This window comes from Fundulus heteroclitus, unplaced genomic scaffold, assembly GCF_011125445.2.
Source record: "Fundulus heteroclitus isolate FHET01 unplaced genomic scaffold, MU-UCD_Fhet_4.1 scaffold_44, whole genome shotgun sequence".
NCBI classification, from domain to species: Eukaryota; Metazoa; Chordata; class Actinopteri; order Cyprinodontiformes; family Fundulidae; genus Fundulus; species Fundulus heteroclitus.
The window spans coordinates 1,970,367-1,993,907 of NW_023396857.1; the positions used below are offsets into that span (position 1 = coordinate 1,970,367).

Sequence of the window (23,541 nt, forward strand, 5' to 3'; positions counted from 1 at the left end):
TTATTCCCTGAATGTCTGGGTAGGAAGGAGCGTCCCAGCTGCCCTAACAGCTGATAACTTCACATTAATGCAGTAAAATCTCCTTTAAAAGCTGTTGGCAAAATAACTTCAGGTTGAAGGTTATTTAATGTTGTGTGGAAACGTCCTGCTCACTGGTTCTGTTTCAAGAGGTTTTTCTCTGCTTGTGTTTAAACGTGCTTAATAAAAACAAAATGAAGCAAAGATTCGCCTGTTTCTTTTTATTCGTTAAAGAAATTAATGCATGTCTGATCATCATGTGGACCTGGAGAGAGGATGGAGCACCTGCAGACCTACCAGGACATGGACGTCCACCTGGACTGACAGGCTGGACCAGGAGAGCATTGATCAGAGAAGCAGGAGGACCATGGTGGCTCTGGAGGAGCTGCAGAGACCAGCAGCTCAGGTGGGGTGATACGTCCACAGGAGAACTGGAATTTCTATTTCACTCCAAAAATCAGACTTTATGGAAGAACATATGAAGACGATGCTGAGATAAATCCAGACGTTTTGTTGTAACTTAAGCCATTTAGAAGACTCATGAAGGTGTTTTGATCCAGAGGTGTGGAAACAAGTCAGATGACTTTAACCCATTAAGTCACTAATTTTCAGACCTGACTTGATATTTTACCTAAAATCTAAAGTTTAAAACAACTATTAAAAGTGTGCAGCATTAATTCATTTCACTTATCCCGTATTAATAGCAGACGTCTCGTATTTCTGCGTGAGCTGCAGAACCGCCAATTAAATTCAGACTTTTTTTTTTAAAGCTTAAGCCAAATATGCTCCCAAATTAATTTCTTTCAGGTGGATAAACTGAAGTACTCAACAAAAAAATAAAATGCAATATCCAAGAACGGAATCAGACGGCGATGGAACAACCTCCATCTCTGCCCGACACTTGAAGTTGCATAAAGAACACAAAATATTTAGTTGAGATACAGATTTATAAAAATAACGTATGTTTTATTATTTCCATTTAACATAATTTAACATTGTTAAGAAAAGACTTCCAAGGACATGACATTCTAGGTTTCAGATCATCTTTGGCTAGGAGAGAGTTGGGGATTAAAAATTTGGTCCCACCACTGGATCAGAGTCCAGAACCACAACATCTGGGCCTGCATGTCGAAGCTGAGACCCAGAATAATCAGCCAGGAGCAGGAAGCTGGTGGGAGGATGGAAGAGTCTAAAACCTGTGGGAGGCTGCACAAGCTGCCGCTAGGGGGCGCCAGATGAAAATGTAATGGCAGTCTGTGTTTTCCCACACGAGTAAATAAACATTTCCTTTGTAAAAATTAAAACCAAAACCTCTAAATTTACTTAATAAATAAAAATCTATTCACATGAAAATTTGTTTATTTAGAAAAAGTCCTACGCTTAATTTTAAGGTGAAATATAGTACCTTCTACGCATTGTGCTGTAAATGCGCACCTAGCCTGTGAGAGAGAGAGAGAAATCAGAGGCAACAGAGGAGAGAATTAAAACGAACCAGGAAATGTCTCTCTCTTCTGACTTTATGTCAGCAGAGAGAAAACTGACTTCAGAAAGTTTTATTTATGAGATCAAACTGATTGATTCTGTCTTTCTATCGATGGGCGTCGCCTACAAGCTGATGATGGAGCTGTGGACCTCTACCAGCTCTGATGACGTCATGACCACCGCTGCTGCTGCTGCTGCTGCTGGGGGGGGGGGAAACTGGTGGTAGACGCTGTTTATAGACCATGTTCTGCCTCAGAGCTGTAATCATTTTCATTGTTATTCAGAAAGGTGCAGTTCATTTTAAAGATGCAGGTTTAGCGCGTATTCAGACAGGAACAGGGAAACCAGCAACAGGTGGGGCTGAGGGGAGCTCAGGTGTGTTTACCTGCTGAAGGTAACCGCTGAGAAACAACCAGGAAATAACTTTTTATGGAGCGCTCTGTTATTGTTCCTCTACTAAGTGTGACTCAGATTTAGAAGCTGGTTCATGAAATAAATAAAGAGAGAACAAACACAGGTAGATCATCAGAGTTTAGTCTGTGAATCCACCTGGAGGGTTTCTGCTTCAGAGACGTTTCAGGTTGTGGAGGTTTGATCTGATCGTCTCTGATTTATTTATTTAATGAAGATCGGGGGTGCATCAGCCCGGCTGGGACACTAAATAAGTTTGGGAGCGCTGCATTAGGCTAAAATGGGCTGAATGAGTTCAGGCAGAGCTAACTGGTGTCGCTCACCGCTAACGAGCCAGACTAGCATAACTAAAGTTTGAGCTGGTGGCTCCTAAACGTTTGGCAGCTGCTGAGGCCCAGCGGGCGGAGAAGAGGCGCTGACAGACAGAAACACCGCTGGCTGCTGGCGCCATCATGTTGGAGAGTTTATTGAATTTGTTCAGAGGCCATAAAAGTTTACAGCAGATAAACACATTCGTTAAGAAGCCCTTCAAGAGAGGCAGAGCTGGACCTGAGGAGGGAGCGACTGTGAAACTGTTCAGAAGAGCCACAATAAAACATAAACGACAAAGAAGGAAAATAAAATAAAAAAAACAGGTGGACTATCAGAGCGGCATCCGGTTCCCCTCCACGCTGATCTTCACAGCGTGACCCGTCTTCGTCAGCCGCCGGATGTCCGCGAATCTACGCATCTGTTTATCGACGCGGGACATTCCCTTCTTCATCGGCCCCTGCAGGAGGAAGCAGGAGACAGAGGTGAGACCTTTCAAAATAAGAGCACTGCAAGAGTTTTGCACAGGGTTCCTACGCAGCGTCCTGGAAAAACCCAGATCTGTCCGTCCGGGGGTGGGGGGGCTGAGACAAAGGAGGAGAGGAAGGAAGGAAGGAAGGAAGGAAGGAAGGAAGGAAGGAAGATGTAGAACAGAAAGGAAGGAAGATGTAGAACAGAAAGGAAGGAGGAGTGGAAGAACAGGAGGAAGGAAGGAAGGAAGGAGGATGTAGAACAGGAAGGAAGGAAGGAGGAGAGAAAGAAAGAACAGGAGGAAGGAAGGAAGGAAGGAAGGAAGGAAGGAAGATGTGGAACAGGAAGGAAGGAAGGAGGAGAGGAAGAACAGGAAGGAAGGAAGGAGGAGAGGAAGGAAGATGTAGAACAGGAAGGAAGGAAGGAGGAGTGGAAGAACAGGAGGAAGGAAGGAAGGAAGGAAGGAAGATGTGGAACAGGAAGGAAGGAAGAAGGAGAGGAAGAACAGGAGGAAGGAAGGAAGGAAGGAAGGAAGGAAGGAAGGAAGGAAGGAAGGAAGGAAGGAAGGAAGGAAGGAAGGAAGGAAGATGTAGAACGGAAGGAAGGAAGGAAGGAAGGAGAGACAGGGATGGGTTATTGGGTTTTCATGGTGGTTTCAAAGCTAGACTGAGCTAACAGGCATAGCTTCCGCTAGCTTCTTCTAAACCACGCCATGCTGATGTCATTTGAGTGTTTTTACGGTTATAACAAACTTTATTTCCATAATGGTTTTACACACCGATGGGACATTAATGTTTATGTTGTCCGGTCCGCTCATTACGACCAAAATAAAGCTGAAGCTTCTTAAAATTAGCGCCGAATGTCTGCTAGCATAAATGCTATTAGCTTCCGGTAACATTCGGACTTCTCAGATACGACTACGATTTGTTTAATCATTAGGTTGGTTTCGTTTTGCTCCACCATCGTTCAACAGTGCTATGAGCGTTATTAGCGCATTAATATGGAATATTAATGTCGATTTAGTGGTGTTTTGTATAAATTTAGGATTAACTGATTGATCGCGACTCCTAGCTTCCCAGAGTTATATTCGCAATAATAAAAATCAAGCATCCTTAAGTTATGGATTTTACTGAGCAAATCATTCTTTATAATGTAATTTCCTCAAATAATGCTTTTTAACTCAGGATTTGCGTTGTGAATGGGTTGAAACACCAAATGTTGTTCTAAATTAGAAGAGCTAATTTAGGCCCATTCCACGTTCTTTAAGATGAACTTTGGTTCTTTAACTCAGATCTGCAGTGAGCCAGGATTCACTGAATCATTCTGATGATGATGATGATAAACCTTTTTATTTTGTCTTTTGTTTCTTTTGTGTGTAAATAGTTCCAAAGCTTCTTTTTATCTTCATTTTGCTTAGTAGTTTTAGTTAAGTTTCACAGCCTGATAGAGAGGATTTGTTGATATATTGTGTTAATTCAGATAAACAGCATTCTATAGTGATTTTCTCTGGATGTTCATTTTATTTCTGTTAATAAATTCTTAAACTTGAAGATAAGTTGTCACTCCTTTATTCTATGTGTGCAGATATGAGAATATCAGCTGTGACATTTTTAGACGTTTCAAGAAAAAAAACATCAGTGTGTAATAGCACAACACAGGGAGGAAGGAAGGAAGGAAGGACCAAGACAAGGAAGGAAGGAAGGAAGGAAGGAAGGAAGGAAGAACCAAGACCAAGTAGGAAGGAAGGACCAAGACAAGGAAGGAAGGAAGAACCAAGACAAGGAAGGAAGGAAGGAAGGAAGAACCAAGACAAAGGAGGAGAGGAAGGAAGGAAGGAAGGAAGGAAGGAAGGAAGGAAGGAAGGAAGGAAGGAAGGAAGGAAGAACCAAGACAAAGGAGGAGAGGAAGGAAAGGAGGGAGTAAGGAAGGTAGTGAGGAGGAAATTTATAAAATCTGAGCCTAAATATTTCCTAATCTAGCCAAAGCTGGTAAAGTCTTAACGGCAGACTTCCAGGCGGGAGCAGGAAGCCTCCAGAGCGACGGATCAGTGAAGCAGCAGCAGGATTTCCCAGAGTTCTCTGGATCCTGCAGCTCTAACTGAAGCAACAAGCAGCAGCAGACCGACTCATCTGCTCCTCAGCCACAAAGGCCATGGATTAGTTCTGCAGCAGCAGCCGCTGCTCCACACCATGCAGACAGACTTACTGCCCCCTGCAGGCCAGCAGCCGCAGCTACAGCGGCATCCGGTTCCCCTCTATGCTGATCTTCACGGCTCCCTGCGGCCGCCGCAGCTTCCTCTGCTCGGCCAGGCGCCGCTTGTGCTTCTCCAGCATGCTGATGGCTTTCTTAAAGCCGCTCTACAGAGGACCAATCAGAGCTCAGCAGCAGACCTCACCTGAGTCACACAAACCGCAGGTACGGGATCCCTGCCCGGCAGCAAACTGCTCCGCTCCGCTTTATGCGAGCTGTGGCGGCTTTTAATTGTGTTTAATTCTAAAATATGTGATATCTTTATAAAAAGCTGCTAACATCCAACTCCAGCTGAAACTCTTTTGGTTCATTTAAGCTAAAGCTGCGTACCTGAATCAGAAAAACTGGAGTTAAAATGAAAGACCTATTTGATAAAGGATTTTTGTTTTAAAACCTCAGATTTTCTGGTAGCTTCTAATCTGCAGCAACAGAAACTCAGTTTTAAATTATTAAAACGTTCAATTAAAATGTTGAACATGAAAAGCTAAAGGGAAATATACGTTTACATGTGGAATAAATTCTAACTAACAGTGAAGTCTCATTTGAGAAGAGTTTCCTCAGCGGTAAATGTGTGTTTGCTTTAACTCATTTAGTGAAAGAACATTTTAGTTTTAAGAACTTTTAAGGAATGCAGTTTATTGAAAATGATGCAAAGAAAGCCAGAGAGGAGCGTTTGACACGGAGGTCCTCACCCTGCTGGAGTCGCCCTCCACGTTCCATTTGGGTCGCACCACGTAGTCTTTGTTGGACGGCATCGGCACACGGGCCCGGGCGCAGAACCCGGGGTCACCGGGTCGCAGAGCTCTGGGGGGGGGGGGGGGGGGCAGAGACATTAGTGGGTTTCATCTGAAACGTTGAGCTGATGGGAGATTTGTCAGCTAGTAGAAAACAAACTAAATTAATTTATAATAACTAGAATTTCTATTAAAAAATATGTAAAAATCCTAATAAATGTATAGAAAACATTAATTTGACAGTAAACTTTAAAATGTATAAAAAGCTACAATAACTAGAAATAAAAAACAATAGATTTTTTAGATTCCTACTGAAATGCCTGATTAGTTTGGACCGAATAGTAAGTAACTATTATTATAGTAACTATTATAGTAATAGTAACTATTATTATAGAAATAGTAAGTAATTATTATATAAATAGTAAGTAACTATTATTATAGTAACAGTTAGTAACTATTATAGTAATAGTAACTATTATTATAGTAATAGTTAGTAACTATTATTATAGTAACTATTATTATAGTAGTAGCAACTATTATTATAGTAACTATTATTATATTAATAGTTGCTACTACTATAATAATAGTTACTATTACTATAATAATAGTAACTATTAATATAATAATAGTTACTATAATAATAGTAACTATTATTATAGTAACTATTATTATAGTAACTATTATTATAGTAACTCTTATTATAGTAACTATTATAGTAATTTTTAGTAACTATTATTATAGTAACTATTATTATAGTAATAGTAACTATTATTATAGTAACTATTATAGTAATATTTAGTAACTATTATTATAGTTATTATTATAATAATAGTTACTATAATAATAGTAACTATTATTATAGTAACTATTATTATAGTAACTCTTATTATAGTAACTATTATAGTAATTTTTAGTAACTATTATTATAGTAACTATTATTATAGTAATAGTAACTATTATTATAGTAACTATTATAGTAATATTTAGTAACTATTATTATAGTTATTATTATAATAATAGTTACTATAATAATAGTAACTATTATTATAGTAACTATTATAGTAATATTTAGTAACTATTATTATAGTAACTATTATTATAGTAATAGTAACTATTACTATAGTAACTATTATTATAGTAATGTAACTATTATTATAGTAACTATTATTATAGTAGTAGTTAGTAACTATTATTATAGTAACTATTATTATAGTAACTATTATTATAGTAATAGTAAATATTATTATAGAAATAGTAACTATTATTATAGTAATAGTTAGTAACTATTATTATAGTAACTATTATTATAGTAACTATTATTATAGTAATAGTAAATATTATTATAGAAATAGTAACTATTATTATAGTAATATTTAGTAACTATTATTATAGTAACTATTATTATAGTAATAGCCTGTGGAGGAGTCTGGACTCACTTCTCCTCTCCTGTCAGCTGCTTCTCCAGGTCCCGGCGGGGCGTCTGGCCTCCAGAGCTGCAGATGGACCCAAACAGAACCGGAGGATTATTAGTCAGGCTGGGGGAGCTGAGGCTCCAGCAGAGTCTCCATGCTGTTATGGGCAGGCTTCACCCCGCAGCAGGTTAGTGAAGCAGGGAGTGGCGCCTCTGGAACCCAAACCCAGGGTCAGAACCGGGAGGCCAGCAGCAGCGACACAGCGGACCCTTCAGAACCAGAGGTTAGGGGGCTCCCTGGGCTCAGCTGACCCGTTAGCAAACATCTCAGCCGCCTGTCACTCACACAGGCAGACCCGCTCAGTGCAGCAGCTGCAGAGGCCTGGAGGCCACCAGCCGGGTCCAGAACGTCCAGAACCTGACCTCTGGCTGGAGCCGGCTGGAGGCTGGACAGATGTTGCTGCCTGCAGGCCTCAGAGCGGCAGACCGGGCTCCTCTGTGCAGCAGCGCCCCCTGCTGTCTGCTGACAGACTGCAGCACCAGCACCAGCTGCTCTTCAGCATTTCCATCACGCTCCAGCAGGAGAACCGGTTCTGGTTCTGGTTCTGGTCACTACGGCAGCGATGGCGGCCGCAGCTGCACAGAGGCGCTCCTGCTGGACACTCGGCGTGCAAACATGCAGCTGTGGGACTGAACCTGGTTGGTGGAGAGAAGACGTCGGGTTCCTCCGCCCTCTCCACCTTCTGAGGCTCACTGGGGGGGGGGGAGATGGAGTGAGAGGAAGGAAAGAGGAGGAGCCGCCCCAACACACAGAGGACAGTTCTGACGGTTCTGATCTGACGGGTCCGGTACCGGCTGCCACCAGTCAGAGGTCCGTGTGTGTCGGGGCGGCAGGAGAAAGTCTGAGAGAAAGCCTGGTAGCTGCTGCATCTTCTCTGCAGAAGGACGTCAGGCAGGAGCCTCACGCTTTAAACGACTAGAAAACCTGAGTTCTGCTTAAAAAGGAATGAAAGTGATGGAAATCCACAGGATGACATGAAGAAGCTGCCTGGCAGCAGCGTGGTGATGGTGGAAAGTGTGTGAGGAGCGAGATGATCACCTGAGCCGCCGCCTCTGAGGCGTCTGCTGGTCCAGGTCCCTCTGCTGGCGCTCCTCCCTCGTCATGCCCTTATAGTTGGACGTCAGACCGAAGATGGGCCGCGACCACTCGTCTGGAAGGAGACAAGCAGGGGATCAGCTGACCTGCGCCGCTCACGCCTGACCTGCGCCGCTCACGCCGTTCCTGCTGGAACCGACCGCACCTCTGAGTCTAGGAGGTGAGACACGTTCCTCCTGTCTGACCAGAGAGCAGCGCCAGGCGGACGCTCGCTTAACGACACGCCGCACCTGGAAACATCCTGTCCAGGAGACGGGGCGGGGGGCGGGGCCTGAGGAACTAGGCCCCGCCCCCTAGCAGCGCCCCGTCCTCCCCCCTGACTCCAGCCAGCAGCTTCCTGAGAGAATCAGCGGCTCGTTAAGGAACACGGCTGAAAGAGCTCGTCTGTTCCGACCCGTTTATGAGATTCAAACGGCGCCACCTAGCTGCTGATCACAGTAACCTTCACCAGATCCTGGCAATGACGTAAAAACGCCTCCCGTACTTTGACTAGGCCGTCTGTGGCTACTTCAGAACTCTAAACTTTAGGAACATGTGGTTCCTCCTGGTCTCCCGCTGTCACTCTGGGTTCGGTTCTACAATAACTGGCCGATCAGAACCGGTTGGTCAGCCCCTTGTCATCACGTTCCAGCAGAACCTTTAGAACCCGGTCGCTCCAGGTTCTTCCAGCAGCGCCAACGCCGCCGTCGATCCACCTCAGGAACCATCACACCTGAACGCTCAGGAGTTCTGGTCCGACCCGTTTTCTGTTCCAGTGAGAATGAGAGAACCATTAAAGCTCGTTTCCATGTAGACGTGACAGAAAGAGGCAGATTTCCACCCTGCTGAGGTGGATCAGAGCTCTGGGATGGTTCTATAGAACCTGACTCTGCTGTAAACTGGACCAGAACCTCCTCCCTAACCCTTCTGCCGGGTTCCCTGGCCTCCATGATGCTGGATGTTCTCTAAAGAACGTCTGAGGTTAGACTAATAATTACAGGAAACCTGCTGAAAGCTGACCGGGTCTAGGGGCGGTTCTACTGGTACCAGCCTCTGAGGAAAACGGAGCGGTTCTTACTGATGAGCTTCAGAGCCAGGTCTTTGTTGGGTCGGGATTCTTTGGGGTGCTTGTAGAGGAACATGACGGCCCGTCCGATGCCGCTGTGCTTCAGGGTCTCCTGGCTGACGTTGGGGAGCTGCAGCAGGAGAACATTGTGACTGAAGGTGCAGGAGGTTCTGCTCGGGTCAGCTTCAGCCAGAACCAGAACTCACCTCCTGCAGGATCCTGAGCAGCTCCTCTCTGATCCTGAGGGCGGGCAGCGACTTGTCCGGCAGAGGACTGATCCACTCTTTGATGGCCGACATCACGCCGCTGTCGATGAAGGTCTCCTTCAGGTCCTGCCTGAGGGACAAACGGGAAGGCGGCGCCTCAGAGGGGAACAAAGCGGTTCTGTGGCCAAACGGGCCAGAACTGAAACCCAACTCACTTCTTGAGATGCATCACGACCTGCGGCAGCAGCGTCAGCTTCTTCAGCGCCGGCTTCTTCTGGCTGTTCAGAGTCCGGTCCTCCTGAAAAACAAACATCAGCAGTCAGGTCTGCCGGGCTTTTATTCTGAAAGACATGTGGGTCTAAATGTGCCGTGCTCTTATTCTGAAATGGTGGCGGTTCTAAATGCACCGGGCTTTTATTGAGAAAGACAGGCAGGTCTGAAGACGCAGGGCTTTTATTGTGAAAAATGTGCGTGTTTTGGGCTTTTATTCTGGAAGACAGACGCTTCTAAATGTGCCATGCTTTTATTCTGAAAGGCTGACCCTTCTAAATATGCCGGGCTTTTAATCTGAAAGGCTGACCCTTCTAAATATGCCGGGCTTTTATTCTGAAAGGCTGACCCTTCTAAATATGCCGGGCTTTTATTCTGAAAGGCTGATCCTTTTAAATATGCCGGGCTTTTTTCTCTGAAAGGCAATCAGGTCTAAAGGTGCCAGGCTTTTATTCTGAAAGGCAGGTGGTTCTAAAGACCCTCCACTTTTATTCTAAAAGGTAGGCAGAGACACCAAGCTTTTATTCTGAAAGGCCTCTAGGTTTCAGGTTTTTATTGTGAAAGGCATGTCGGCCTAAAGACGCTGTGCTTTTAGTGTGAAAGGCCTCTAGGTTTCGGGCTTTTATTATGAAAGGCAGGTGTGCTGAACGTGCCGTGCTTTAATTGTGAAAGGCATGCTGGTTTTGGGCTTTTATTCTGAAAGGCAGGTGGTTCTAAAGACGCTGATATTTTATTCTGAAAGGCAGGCGGGTCTAAAGGTCCTGTGCTTTTATTGTGAAAGGCCTCTAGGTTTCAGGCTTTTATTGTGAAAGGCCTCCAGGTTTCAGGCTTTTATTGTGAAAGGCGGGCTGACCTCGGCGGCCTCGTTCATCTTGGTGATCATGGCGCTGACGACGTCGTCGGCGTCGCTGATGAAGGTTCCTCCGTCGCGGTGCCTCCTCTTGCGGCTGTTCATGGCTTTCCTCTTGGCCAGCATGATGTCGAAGTCGGACAGGAGGCTGGTGCTAAACGACAGCAGAGGTGAAAAATGGCCGCCTGACACACGCAGCGAGGAGAGGAGGCGAGGAGAGGAGGCGAGGAGAGGAGGCGAGGACACTTACTCCTGTCCGCCGCGCTCCACCCCCTCATCGGAGTCGGACTCCTCCGCCACACGCTGCGGCTCCTTGGGCTGCTTGTCGGCCTCCAGCTCCTCCTGGTTGAAGCCCTGCAGGAAGAGGAAGAGGAGGAGGTGAGGAAGAGGAGGTGAGGAAGAGGAGGTGAGGAAGAGCAGAACAGACAGCAGGTCCAACATCAGCAGGAGCTCCTTACCGTGAACTCCTCCTCCTCCTCGTCTCCAGACTCTCCAAAGATGTCCGCTATGATTTTCCTGCAACACACATTTCCCTCTGGGTCAGTAGGTCTGTGACGGCGGGCCGGACCAGAACCTCAGAACCACACCGGAGCCGAAGCCTGAGCCGGACCGGACTGTTCTGGAGGTTCTGGACCAGACGGATCTGCTCTACCAGCTAACGAGTCGCTAACGAGTCGCTAACGAGTCGCTAACGAGTTGCTAACGAGTCGCTAACCCATCCCCACAATCGACAGAGTGAACGCTGGGCCGTCAGCGGTTCCGGACCGGTCCGGTTCTGGTCCAGCCCGCCTGTACTCACTCCTCCTCGTCTTCCTCTCCGGACTCGCTGTCGCTGCCGAACAGCGCCTTCTCGTCCTTGTTCCCCGCCGCCGGTTTGGACCGGTCCTCCTCGTCGGTACCGCTGTCCGACCCGAGCTCCCTCAGCTTGGCCGCCAGGCTTTTATCCAGACCGCCAGAACCGTCGCTGGCCCAGTTGGCGTCGTCGGACACGGCCCGACTCCTCTTCGGCGCTGAAAGAGACAGAATGACGGCGGTTCTGTTCCGGGTCCGTTTCACCGTGTCTGCAGCAGGAGAACCAAACTGGACCTTCTCCACCGATAAGGTGAAGCAGAACCTTTGAACGGTAACAGAACCTTACCTGGTTGCTCCTCCTTCTCCTCTTCCTCATCCTCGCTGTCTGACAGAACCGCCTTCTTCCTCTTCACTGCAGACACAAGCAGACGTTAGTACTGAGCAGCAGAACCAGAACCAGAACCAGAACCTGTTCACGTCCAGCAGCTGCTATGAAGCCTCCTGAATGGAGACCGGACCTGACAGAACCGCCTGTCGCTCAGACAGACCTACAACCAGAAAAGGTTCTGAACCCAAACGTCCTGAACGGGTCAGAACCAGGAGAGTCAGAACCATTCGTACACACATTCACCTTTAAGCCGGACCGAGACCCTCAGCGGTCCAAATGGACCGGCCCAACGTCTCGTGGAGAAAAGACGGCGCCGTTTGGACCCGACAAGCGGAGTAAGAGCAGCAGAACAATGTGGGCCTGCTAAGGTTCTGATGAGCTGCACAAAGTCTCATCTAGAACCAACAGAACCCCTAACAAAGAGCTAAGCTGGTTCTGATCAGGCCCGGCCTCCTCAGAACTCCGACCCGAACAAAGCTTCGGGTCTGGGTCGGGCCCGGGAACGGCGCCGGTTCTTCCAACGCGGCGGTCCAATCAGGGTCAACCAAGGATTAACGAGGAGAACCTGATTGGACCGAGGCGTTCTCCCTGTCAGCGGAACCAGGCGGACCGGACCGGACCGGGTCGGTACCTGGTTTCTCGTCGTCCTCGTCGCTGTCGTCTCTGTGCTGCTCCTCCTGCTGCTCTTCATCACTTCCTGCTGCAGCTTTCTTCCTCCGTCCCTCCTCCTCCTCCTCCTCGCTGTCAGACTGCATCACCCCCTTCCACTTCCCCGCTCCTTCCTCCTCCGCCGGCCTCTCCTCCTCCTCCTCCTCCTCGGAGTCCATCGGCGCCGCCTTGCGCCTGGCGGCCGTCTCTGTGTCAGAGTCACTGTCGGAGCGGCGGTCCGGAGACGGCGCCCGTTTCTCCTCCTCGTTCTCCGACTCGCTGCCGTCGGCTCCTTTGGGGCCGTCCTCCGGCTCCGAGCTGCTCCCTCTGCGCTTCACGGGGGACACCTCCTCCTCTTCCTCCTCCTCCTCCTCCTCATTGTCGGACACCCCACGTTTGACCGGGGACGCCTCCTCGTTGTCCGACCCGCTTGTCCGTCGTTTCTCTGGCAGCTCGTCCTCCTCCTCTTCCTCGTTTTCGGAGCCGCTCATCCTGCGTTTCACCGGAGAGTCGTCGTCGCTGTCTGCGGCCCGCGGGGCCTCCGCCTCCGAGTCGCTTTTCTCACCGTGGCCCCCGGGGGCCTCGCCGTCGGAGTCGCTGTCAACGCCGCGGCGGTCCTCTGCGTCTGAGCTGCTGGCGGCCCCGCCCGTCTCCATGGCGATGGGGGCGTCTTCGTCATTGCTGACCTCGTCCTGCAGAGACCAAAACGCAGCCGATCAACAAGCTGACCAATCAGAGCTCGAGGCAGAGGCCCCCAGGAGCGAGGCCCCCGGGAGCCAGACCCCCAGGAGCCAGACGCCCAGGAGCCAGACCACCAGGAGCCAGGCCCCCAGGAGTCATCCAGACCAACCACCTCAGCGTTCTCCTTCCAGTGAGGGAGCACTGGCCCTGGCCCTCCTGTCCGCTTTCTCCTACTACTCTACGTTTGTGACTCACGTTCCCAAAGGCAGCACCGCCTTAGCCAGGAAGCTGCAGCACCATCATGCATCGCGTATTATCGTACGTTATTAAAAAAGGCTGGAGTTTTATTCCTTTTTTCAGTATTTCCTGGTATTTAACCTCTTCTACTTCAGAGCTAAACTTAGATTACAGCAGTTTGCTCTTTTCTTCTGCCTCATCGCTCTAATTGTGTAGAACTGTCCGTATGTTTGCTGCTGTCACGCCTGAATTTCCCGACATTGCAGGACAATAAATGAATTCTTATCATCATCCCCTATCAGCGGCCCACCTGAGCCCGGTTCTGTTGGTTCTGCTGTCGCCACAAACTCAGAACCAGGTTTGTAACAGGAGGAGTAAATCAGCAGCTTTATCTCCGACGTTATCCTAACGGAGACGATGTTTCTGTTAGGATTTCTAACCAACGCCATCGATGTGATATCATCTAACACTGATATTAACAAAATAAATCAATCTGACCATTTTATTTCTAAACTTTTTCAGGCACCAGACATTTAAATCAAAAACAGCATTCGTCTAATTTTTAAAGTATTAGGAATGTATCCTCTGTTCACTTTAGTCTTGTGAATTTCCAAATAAAGGCGCATCTTAAAATTGACGATATGATTGATATTTTTATTTTGCATAGATGTCACTGGTTAATCGTTTATATCGATATAACGGCGTATCGTCCGTAGGAGTGGACGGTGTCCCTCGTCTGCATTAAACAGACAATAACTGCTGATCAGAACCACAGAAGAAGAGTGGACCTCTGAGTGGCGGCCGTCGCTTCTCATCTCCTCGCCGTCTGACTGAGGATGCTCATCCTGAACCGGGGTGCCGCCTCCGTCGTCTGCAAAACAAGAAAAAATCCTTTTTATCACACAGACTCTGCAGTTTTAAGCTTTACTGGTCAGTAGATCCAAAGAGAAAGCAGAACTTTAATAAACCCATCGGCCCGTTTAAGCTGCAACACGCTCAACTCCCCAAAGAGCTGGACATAATCAGAGGGAACCAAGGTTTACTGCAGCAGTGATTCATGGACCAGAGTTAAAAATGTTCTTTAGGAGAGCTGGAGGACAAAACGGGACGAGGACTGTTTAACCCCAACGCTGCAAAGCTTCAGTTCAAACCCTCTGAGCTTATTATTATTATTATTATTATTATTATTATTATTATTATTAATAATAATAATAATAATAATAATAATATAAAACTTTATTGATCTCACAATGGAGAAATTCACTTCTGCATCTTAACCCATCCCCTTGGGGAGCAGTGGGCTGCCATGTGTGGCGCCTGGGGAGCAATCTGGGGTTAAGGGTCTTGCTCAGGGACCCAGAGTGCAGGCAGAGGGGATTGAACCGGGTACTTGCACCCTTCTCTGCTCTTCACTAGGCCACCACTCCCCATTATGAGCTTGTTAAGATCATTTAACTCAGAGCAACTACCTGCAGCCATGAAACCAGGTTTTCTACCTGCTGCAAATCACAACTCATAATAATAATATTAATAATAATAATAATAATAATAATAATAATAATAATAATAGGACGGAGAGGAAATATCTAGAAGAACTGATCGTCATTCCAGTAACTTCCCATTAAACAAAAGATGCAGAAAAGTTGTTTTACTTTGTAACAAAGCAGGAAAATTCACACATCACAGAATGACTACCAGCTGAACATTGAGGCTTAATAAAACCAGAATCTCCTCTAAAACCATCATCCAGGAGGTTTAACACGAGCTAACGTGCAGTTTGGAGACACACGCTGCGTCTGTTGGCCCCAGACTGATGGGGCCCCCAGCAGCCTGGGGCCAAAGATCCAGGAGGACCAAGGAACACATCAGATCTGCAGGACAGGAAAAACTCTACAGGACAGGAAAAACTAGGAGAGTTGGTTCCGCTGCAGCAGGAGAGGAGAACCCCAGAGGACCCGGTACCGAGCCCTGATGGACTCCTGGGTTCCGGAAACGTCCCAGGAAGGAAGAGAAGCGGGGGAAGACACACAGCTTCAGCTCAGATCTTTGATTTATTCTTCCTCAGAGGTAATTCCGGACCTTTGCTGGCCAGCAGGTACCGGCGGTCAGCCACTAAAGTAGAACCTGGACCGGAACCGCATCTGGAAGCCTGATAAACTGACCCGCAGCCCCGAGAGAGAAACCCAGACACCCACACGGTGCTTTACAGCGGGACGTTTAACCAGGAAGCTCTCTGGATCTGAAACCAAACTCCAGCAGAACCAGAACCACAGAGCCGGATTGCATTTCAGAACCGGGATGAAACCCGCCGCTGGAGAAGCGCACCGGGAGATGTTTTTAGGGGCTAGCTGTTGCTCTGCTTTGCGGCTAAGAGAGCGCACTTACCGGACACGAATTCCTCCTCTCCTCCGTCCATCTCTGGCGAAGATGGACTCCGGATCGGTCCCTACTGGGTCGGACTAGTGACTCGGTACCGGATTTTAGAACCACGGCAGACAAAACAACCGAAAACCTGACAGAAATACAATAAGAAGCACAAACACCAGAAGCTAGCTGCCGTTAGCACAGCGAGAGCCAAAATGGCGGAACCATCGCAGTTTGCGCATGCGTCGTACAATACGTAATTCTGTTCTTGCGATGTTTTATGGCGAAAGGGAAATAACCCGGTGAGATGCAACACCGCCCCCTACAGGCCCGGAGGTAGCCACCGGAGAAAAACTTTGGATTAACTGTAAAAATGATTTATTTTTTATTATTATTCAGCACTAAGCATAAAATCAAGACAACAATACCTGTTCAGGAGATATAAACAGGACTTAACAAAAAACATGGGACTAAATTATATGAACAAAACTAAGCATGGAAGGTAGAGAATATTTTAGATTTTTCATGTTTAAATGTGCCGCTTCCCCAAGAGTTTATTTTTTTCTGACCAATGAACAACTCACTAAACTCACTAAATTACACATCCTACCCTTATCAATCCAGACCTTAATTTAAAATGTAACAATTTATTAGAAATGCTTGACTGACCATTTCCCCCCATGGTGACAAAATTTAAACGTCTTAAATAAATTTGATAATAATTAATAAAGATCCACGTTTTTAGCTTCCCCTAAAGCTCCAAAAGCAAAAGAAACACCTTGAAATTATGAATCACATATATCCATCTAAAGAATGACTGAGAAAACTATTGGATCTAGATGACAATAGTTGCACATTCTATGATAATTATATTGAAACAACCGACCACTTGTTCTTTTTCTCTGCAACTGTTAAAAACTTCTGGAGAGATTTACAGAAATCAGTGAATTTTCATCTCTTTCTAGAGATGTCAAAACTTTGGAGCTGTTTCTAAAACACTAAGAAGAGAAATTCTGTATCAATGTCATTTTATATCTTGACAAGTTTTTGTTATTCACAGGAACAAAACACAGAAATATTCCCCAAATTTTATTATACATGTTTTTATTTACTCAAAAAATGACTTTTACTCATGTGAATATTATGAAAAGACCTAAAGCCCAAAAACTATTTTCTCTTTCCTATCACTAATGTGTTAAAAATAATAATGAACATCACAACTAATTAAATAAATTCAAGTGAAGTGTCATGTTATCCATGAATGAATGTATTTTGATTTATTCTTGTTTTATGGCAACTGCTGCTGTCTTGCAACTTCTAAAACATCAATAATCACAACGATGAAACAAAACAAGTGTATATGAAATATAATGATTGTTGTGACCTAGAACAGAAAACCATAAAAGTATAGATTAAGCTCAAAAGAAATAATCCCAGTAATTCAAACCCAGCTAAAAGTCTAACCATGAGGAAGAATCTTACATTTACAACACAGTGCTTCCTGCTTTCTATCAGGTCTCCATGAAAGTTTTCTGCAGGTGAACACGGCGTCTCATTGTGATTTCTTATTCGTTCTAACCTTGATTTTATCAGATTAGACTGATCTGATTGATCTTTAGTAAATAGATGGGAATAAGACCAATTACTTTCAGTATATTTCCATGCAAAAAGTTTTCTGAAATAGTGTTGGACAGCAGATTGCAGTGATCACATAGTTCCTTTAGTGCAGGGGCCACCAAGGACCACGAGGACCACGTGTGGGGCCCACAAGCCTGTTCTAAATAAAAAAAAGCACAACCCGCTAGTCAGCTGCATCTAAATCTTTATTTTATTCTGTTACTATTTCTGTTTATGCACACTTGCAATTATGTAGACTTAAAAATTACAGCATCTATAAAAAAAGCATGAAAAATATGCTTATATTACATAAAATTAAGGAGAACTCTACCTCCTCTATTTCAAAGGTCAGTCCAGGTAGCCCTTCGTATTACTGGACCAGTGAAGTAGCTCCCAATTTCAAAAGGGCTGATAGATTAAAGTAGTACACCTATAATTTATGAATTATAGGTGTATTTAAAAAATCTGCTGTATCTCTTAATGACTAATCTCTGGAACATATAAATGATGTATACATTCACTGGAATTATTATGTCACTTACTCAACAACAAATATGCCATGAATCATTTGTTAATTTATATGTAATTCAATATTCAGATCACAAACTATTGGGGGAGGTGGTGGCCTAGTGGTTAGAGCAGTGCGCTTGCACTCAGAGAAGGATGCAAGTACCCGGTTCGATCCCCACTGCCTGCACTCTGGGGTCTCTGAGCAAGACCCTTAACCCCAGATTGGTCCCCAGGCGCCGCACATGGCAGCCCACTGCTCCCCAAGGGTGATGGGTTAAAATGCAGAAGTGAATTTCTCCATTGTCAGATCAATAAAGTTAAATCATTATTATTATTAATTGCGGTGTCTAATAAAACCAGAGGTAAGATCCCATTTGGATTGGAATCATTAGCAGAAATTGCAAGGAATTCGCAGTAGGTAGATAGATAGATAGATAGATAGATAGATAGATAGGAAAACCTCCAGGCCAGGTGGTGGCGGTGTTACACCTTTAGAGTTGTTCTGTCAGAAGAAGAAGAAACACAGCAGAGTGAGAGTGACGTATTTTTTCCGCGACACGGCTGCTACACGTGTGTCCGGTCCGATCCAGGTTCTGATCGGGTCTCGGCTGGTGTCAGTGTGCTGTGATGGAGGAACGCAGCCGCCTGTGTTCCGTGTGGCTCGGTTCTGAGACCGGGATCCTGAAGGGGGTCAGTCTGGACCGGAAGCAGGCCTTTAACTTCTGCAACACGCGCACGCTGAGCCGCGAGCAGGAGGTGCGCGCGCTGTGCTGGGGGGACCCCGCGGAGAGCGAGCTGCTGCTGGGCTGTTTGGACGGAACCGTCCGAACCTTCAGCACCGAGAAGGGCGTCTTCACGGAGGCCCGGAGCTGCGGTGACCCGCAGGAGGGCTGCTTCAGCGGGCTGGCCTCGCTGCGGGGCTCCGCCGTCATCACCTGCGTGGAGTGCGGGAAGCTGCGGGTGTGGCGGGAGGACAGCAGCCGGCCCGTGGCCGAGCTGGACGCGGGGAGCAGCGTGTGCCGGATGCGGCAGAGCCCGGTGGACCCGAACCGGGTGGCCACGGGGGGCAAGGAGAACGGCCTGAAGATCTGGGACCTGGAGCGGCCCGAGAAACCGGTGTTTACCGCGAAGAACCTGCGGGACGACTGGCTGGATCTACGGAGGCCGCACTGGGTCAGAGACATGGCCTTCATCCCAGAGTCCGACAAGGTGGTCACCTGCACAGGTTACCATCAGGTAAGTGGTTCCCGCCCTGTTACGTCATCGGTTAACGTTGAGTTAGATCTGTAAACTGCTGATGGGGTCACTATGACGTCATCTGTTAAAGGTCAAACACTGCCCCAGTTAAAGGTGCAGTACCTGCCTAAAGTTTCACGTTTGTCATTTGTAACAATTTTCCTTATTTTCTGACTTTTCTACGTTGCAGAATCAGAACCAGGACTCAGAAGTATCTAGAAATGTGGATCAAACACAAAATCCTGAAATAACTCAAAATATCTTGTGTGTTTTTGCTGTTTCTAAACACTCCGTGAGCGTCATGCGGGCACTAGCCTAGAATCGTTTTGTTACAGAAAAGTGCTTTATAAATAAAGTTGCCGTCAAATTATTTTCTGACTTAAAGGAGTTCCCAGATTTGGGAATAAAAACAGACGGTGGTGCAGGCCCAGTTAAAGGTGCTGTCCAGGTTCACCCATGTGACGCCCAGATTAAAGCTGCAGGATTCCAACAGATATTAATTTGATTTAAAAGTGCAGAAAAATACTTTCAGCTGTTCTGGGGTCAGCAGATCTTCCCGGGTCCAGTATGGTGGACAAGTGACTGTGGACCGATTTCCTGAGGCTCAGAGATAGATCAGCCCCCTTTATACCACCGTCTGGGTGAATACTCGATTCTGATTGGCTGCAGGGTGTCCATTAAAAAGTGTTAAAGGGCACTAGTGTTGTCACAATGCTACAATTTTAAAGTCGGTATCGATACTTCATACCATGAGGATAAAAGATGACACATGATTAAAGGTGTACAAAAATATTTTTGACATTTTTCTGTCTCAACATGGGACGCGCTTTCTCAACAGCATCACAGTAGCAAGTTTAAGGGTTTGAATAAATACAAAATAAATAACCCAACATAAATTGAAAATATTGAAAAATGTTTTCTGAGGTATTATTCTTTTAATGTGCAAATAATGCAGAAATGATCCATGAAGTGGCTTCATGTGGATTAAGCTGCACCAGACGTGGTGGAAGCAGAGCTAACTTTATTTCTAAGCTCTTTAAAAACAGCACAGCGGACCAAAAGTGAGAGCATACACGATAAACACATAAAAGATGTTTCAATCAACTACAGTATAATACAATATAAAATAAAAGTAAACGTATAATAACCAACTTGAGTAAAACATAACCCAGGTTTTTCACTGTGTAAATTGGAACCTGATCTTTAGGGATTCTGCCACTTTCTCTGCCTGTCAAATAGAATATTAAATTACACATCGTAGTGAGACTAATTAACGTAAGAAGAAAGCAGCCCAGCTGTTAATGGTCTTTATGGAGCGCTAGCTGCTGCTACCATGTGTAGACGTGCAGTGAGAGACGTGAAAGACGGATAAAATGCAACACGACTGTTCAGACAGCAGCGCTTTAATAAAATCCGATACGTATCTGAATTAGTACCACATGTGGAAGAGGCACAGATCAGAACTGGGCCGTTCACACTGCGGTGAAAAGACAGATTTACGTCACATATGGGTAAAAAGATCGGATTTGGGTGGTATTCCCTGCAGTGTGAATGTAGCTTTGGTTGTTACACCAACAGGACGAGTTTTCTCTGCTTCACGCTGCACCTTTAAAGGAAAACAACACGTCTGAGCAACGTTAGCAAGCTAATGGATGCTAGCCGCGGCTAATCACAACATTAACGCGGCCCACCGGTCGCAGTAACAGTAAAATGTTTACTATATGAAATAGGGCTGAACGATTTTGGAAAATAATCTAATTGCAATTTTTTTTCTTAATATTGTGATTTACTGCAATTTTGTCCCAGGTTAATTTATCATGTCTTTTTTAACATATACAAACAAATCTATTTTTTTGCATTCTGCCTATGACATATTTCAACCAAAATTGCAATTTTGACTTTTCTCTGCATTAACCACAAGTAACAAAAATGGCCTCTAGATAAAGATGTTTGTAAACAAGGACTATTCAAAACAAGAACTTTTAATGTTTCTATTAATCAGAATATCATTCAAGAGAACAGCTTTTAGTTGATTTGGACATCAATCCTTGTTGAACATAAAGTGCAACCAACAAGCAAGTCTATGTATTAAACTGATTGACCTGTACTTAATGCTATGTATGATTATATAAACTCTAAAACAAGTAATAAAATTAGATTATCTCACTGCTGCAACTGTCTTCCCTTCCATGTGGAGCAAACCCACTTTAAACATTTTACCGACAACTAATGAACGCGTCTAATTCACTAATTGTTACATAGCCAAAAATTGCAGACTCTGCGATTTGGAAATTGTGTTTTTTAAAATCGCGATTGTATTGAAAATGTGATTAATTGTTCAGCCCTAATATGAAGTTAAGTTATGAACGGGAAGTTTAATTGACTAACCTGTTGGAATTCACTTTGAATCATCTTGTTGCTGAAAAGTGCTGCGTAAATAAACTTGGTTTACTTTCATCGTGAAGGCCGGGGCGTCGGTCCTTTTTGCTCACAGGCTCGTCAAGATAATTTTGACAACTCTATAAGACACCTATAAAAATGTTCCGGTCTAATCGGCTGATTGTTCTAAGTTATCTCGCTGGCTGCAGCGTTAGCTTGATGCTGGTTAACGCGTCACAATGAGATAAAATGGTTCTCTCAGCTGCTTCTTGTGAAAACGTACAATTTTAATGGTTAAAAAATATTAAAGTATTATTAATTGCTATTATAATTATTTCTTTGGTACAGAAATAAGCGGGATAATGTCTTGTGAGGCGTTCATTATCAGAAATAAATGGACTTTATTATTAACAGAAACTTTCAGGAATCTCACCACAGCATTAAGTAACACTCAGACGGTTTAATACTTAACAATTATTCTTTATGTTCAAAAAGGATTGATGTCCAACTCAGTTAAAAGCTGTTGTATTGATTAGTAATGTTATGATTAATAAAAACTGTTAAATTTCTTGTTTTAAATTGTCTTTGTTTACAGATGTCTTTATCTGGAGGACATTTTTGTTGCTGGTGGTTAATGTAGAGAAAAATCTAAATTAAATCACAATTATGGTTGAAATAAATCACTGTTAGAAATATGTCACAATAATTAAATATTATGTCTTTTTGTCTTTTAATCCACTTCAGATGTCGGCGCTTTGACTTTTAATCCTAAGAACAACTTGTTGAAGGGTTTTAAAAATGATTTTTACATTTAGAAAACTAATTAACCCCGCTGTTAAAAACAAGCTGTAAAAGTTTCTAATCTCCTTCAGAACCAGCCTGGGACAGCAACAGCCGACCCAAACCCAGAACTGCTCTCCAAAATCAGAATAAAACCAATAAAAACACACGAGATGAAACTGGCTGAGGCTGAAAGTTCTGATCCATTGTTTGGACCCGGTGACCGAGTCAGAACTCTGCAGAACCAGAACCTTCCTTAGTTCTGCGTACTGATGGTTCCATGATGTTCTTTAACGATAAAATTATTTCTATTGAGGGGAAATTCCAGACGGGTCATTTTTCTTCTGGTCATCAGGATAAAAGGTTCTGGACATGAAAGTCCAGAACCTTTAGTTTAAATCGTCTCCTGGAAGAACATTTTTTGTAGTTTTGCAGGATAAAACTAAGATTCTGACAGAAGTTCTGTGTTTCTAACTGGAGCATCCAACCATAAAAAGTTCTGGTTTAAATGGACCCGACTACGACCTGAACCGCTGCTTCCTCTTCCCCCCTCAGGTCCACGTGTTCGACCCGTCCAGCCCTCGGCGCCGGCCCGTCCTGGAGGCCGAGTTCGGCGAGTACCCGCTGACGGCGCTGTCGCTGCCGGCGGCGGGCCACACGGTGGTGGTGGGGAACACCCAGGGCCAGCTGGCCCTGCTGGACCTGAGGAAGGGGCTGGTGCGCGGCGTCCTGAAGGGGCTGTCGGGCGGCGTGCGCGCCCTGCAGTGCCACGCCTCCCAGCCCCTGGTGGCGTCCTGCGGCCTGGACCGCTTCCTCCGCATCCACAGCCTGGAGGACCGCAAGCTGCAGCACAAAGTCTACCTGAAGTCCCGGCTGAACTGCCTCCTGCTGGCCAGCCGGGAGCTGCAGGGCGGGGGGGCGGCGGAGGGAGGGGCCGAGCAGGAGGTGAAGGAGGAGGAGGAGGAGGACGAGGTGTGGGACAGCATGGAGCGGGTGGAGGAGGCGGCGATGAAGAGGAAGCCAGGAGGAGGCGAGGAGGTGAAGAAGAAGAAGAAAGCAGGAGACTGAGAGGCGTTTAAGGTGTGATCAGAGCGTGGGAAATGCCAGCGTCTGCAGACTGAAACAGGTTAACGCTGTTGGACTGAAGTCAGACATGTTCGCAGGTCTATTACGGCTAACCAGAACCCACCAGAACCTCCCGTCGGTTCTGTTCCGACACCTTTTTCCTCCCGCCGTCGGACCCGTTACAGTTTGTTTTTCTAACTGTAATTTAATAAATGTACCTTTTTATCATAA

General features: G+C 45.6%; 2 protein-coding genes across 4 annotated transcripts; one reads left to right on the forward strand and one right to left on the reverse strand.

The window, feature by feature from the left end:
- Positions 1 to 2,350: 2,350 nt before the first annotated feature.
- Positions 2,351 to 15,962, reverse strand: LOC105915663 (interacts with SUPT6H, CTD assembly factor 1). Of its 3 annotated transcripts, XM_036131495.1 has the most exons (17): positions 15,745 to 15,962; positions 14,148 to 14,230; positions 12,425 to 13,133; positions 11,752 to 11,817; positions 11,413 to 11,623; positions 11,072 to 11,129; positions 10,864 to 10,967; positions 10,617 to 10,767; positions 9,709 to 9,791; positions 9,494 to 9,623; positions 9,300 to 9,417; positions 8,186 to 8,297; positions 7,783 to 7,839; positions 7,112 to 7,168; positions 5,634 to 5,745; positions 4,897 to 5,048; positions 2,594 to 2,680 (listed from the first exon to the last, which is right to left on the reverse strand). In XM_036131495.1, exons 1-16 carry the CDS (start codon positions 15,773 to 15,775, stop codon positions 4,923 to 4,925), a joined length of 2,208 nt encoding a protein of 735 aa, XP_035987388.1. In that variant the 5' UTR covers positions 15,776 to 15,962; the 3' UTR covers positions 2,594 to 2,680; positions 4,897 to 4,922. The 3 variants fall into 3 exon arrangements, with proteins under 3 accessions (XP_035987387.1, XP_035987389.1, XP_035987388.1); XM_036131494.1 differs by lacking the exon at positions 4,897 to 5,048 and having other exon boundaries at positions 2,351 to 2,680; XM_036131496.1 differs by lacking the exons at positions 4,897 to 5,048; positions 7,783 to 7,839 and having other exon boundaries at positions 2,351 to 2,680.
- A 2,368-nt stretch (positions 15,963 to 18,330) lies between these two features.
- On the forward strand, positions 18,331 to 23,541 carry wdr74 (WD repeat domain 74). The gene is made up of 2 exons (XM_012849864.3): positions 18,331 to 19,086; positions 22,801 to 23,541. Exons 1-2 carry the CDS (start codon positions 18,478 to 18,480, stop codon positions 23,311 to 23,313), a joined length of 1,122 nt encoding a protein of 373 aa, XP_012705318.2. The 5' UTR covers positions 18,331 to 18,477; the 3' UTR covers positions 23,314 to 23,541.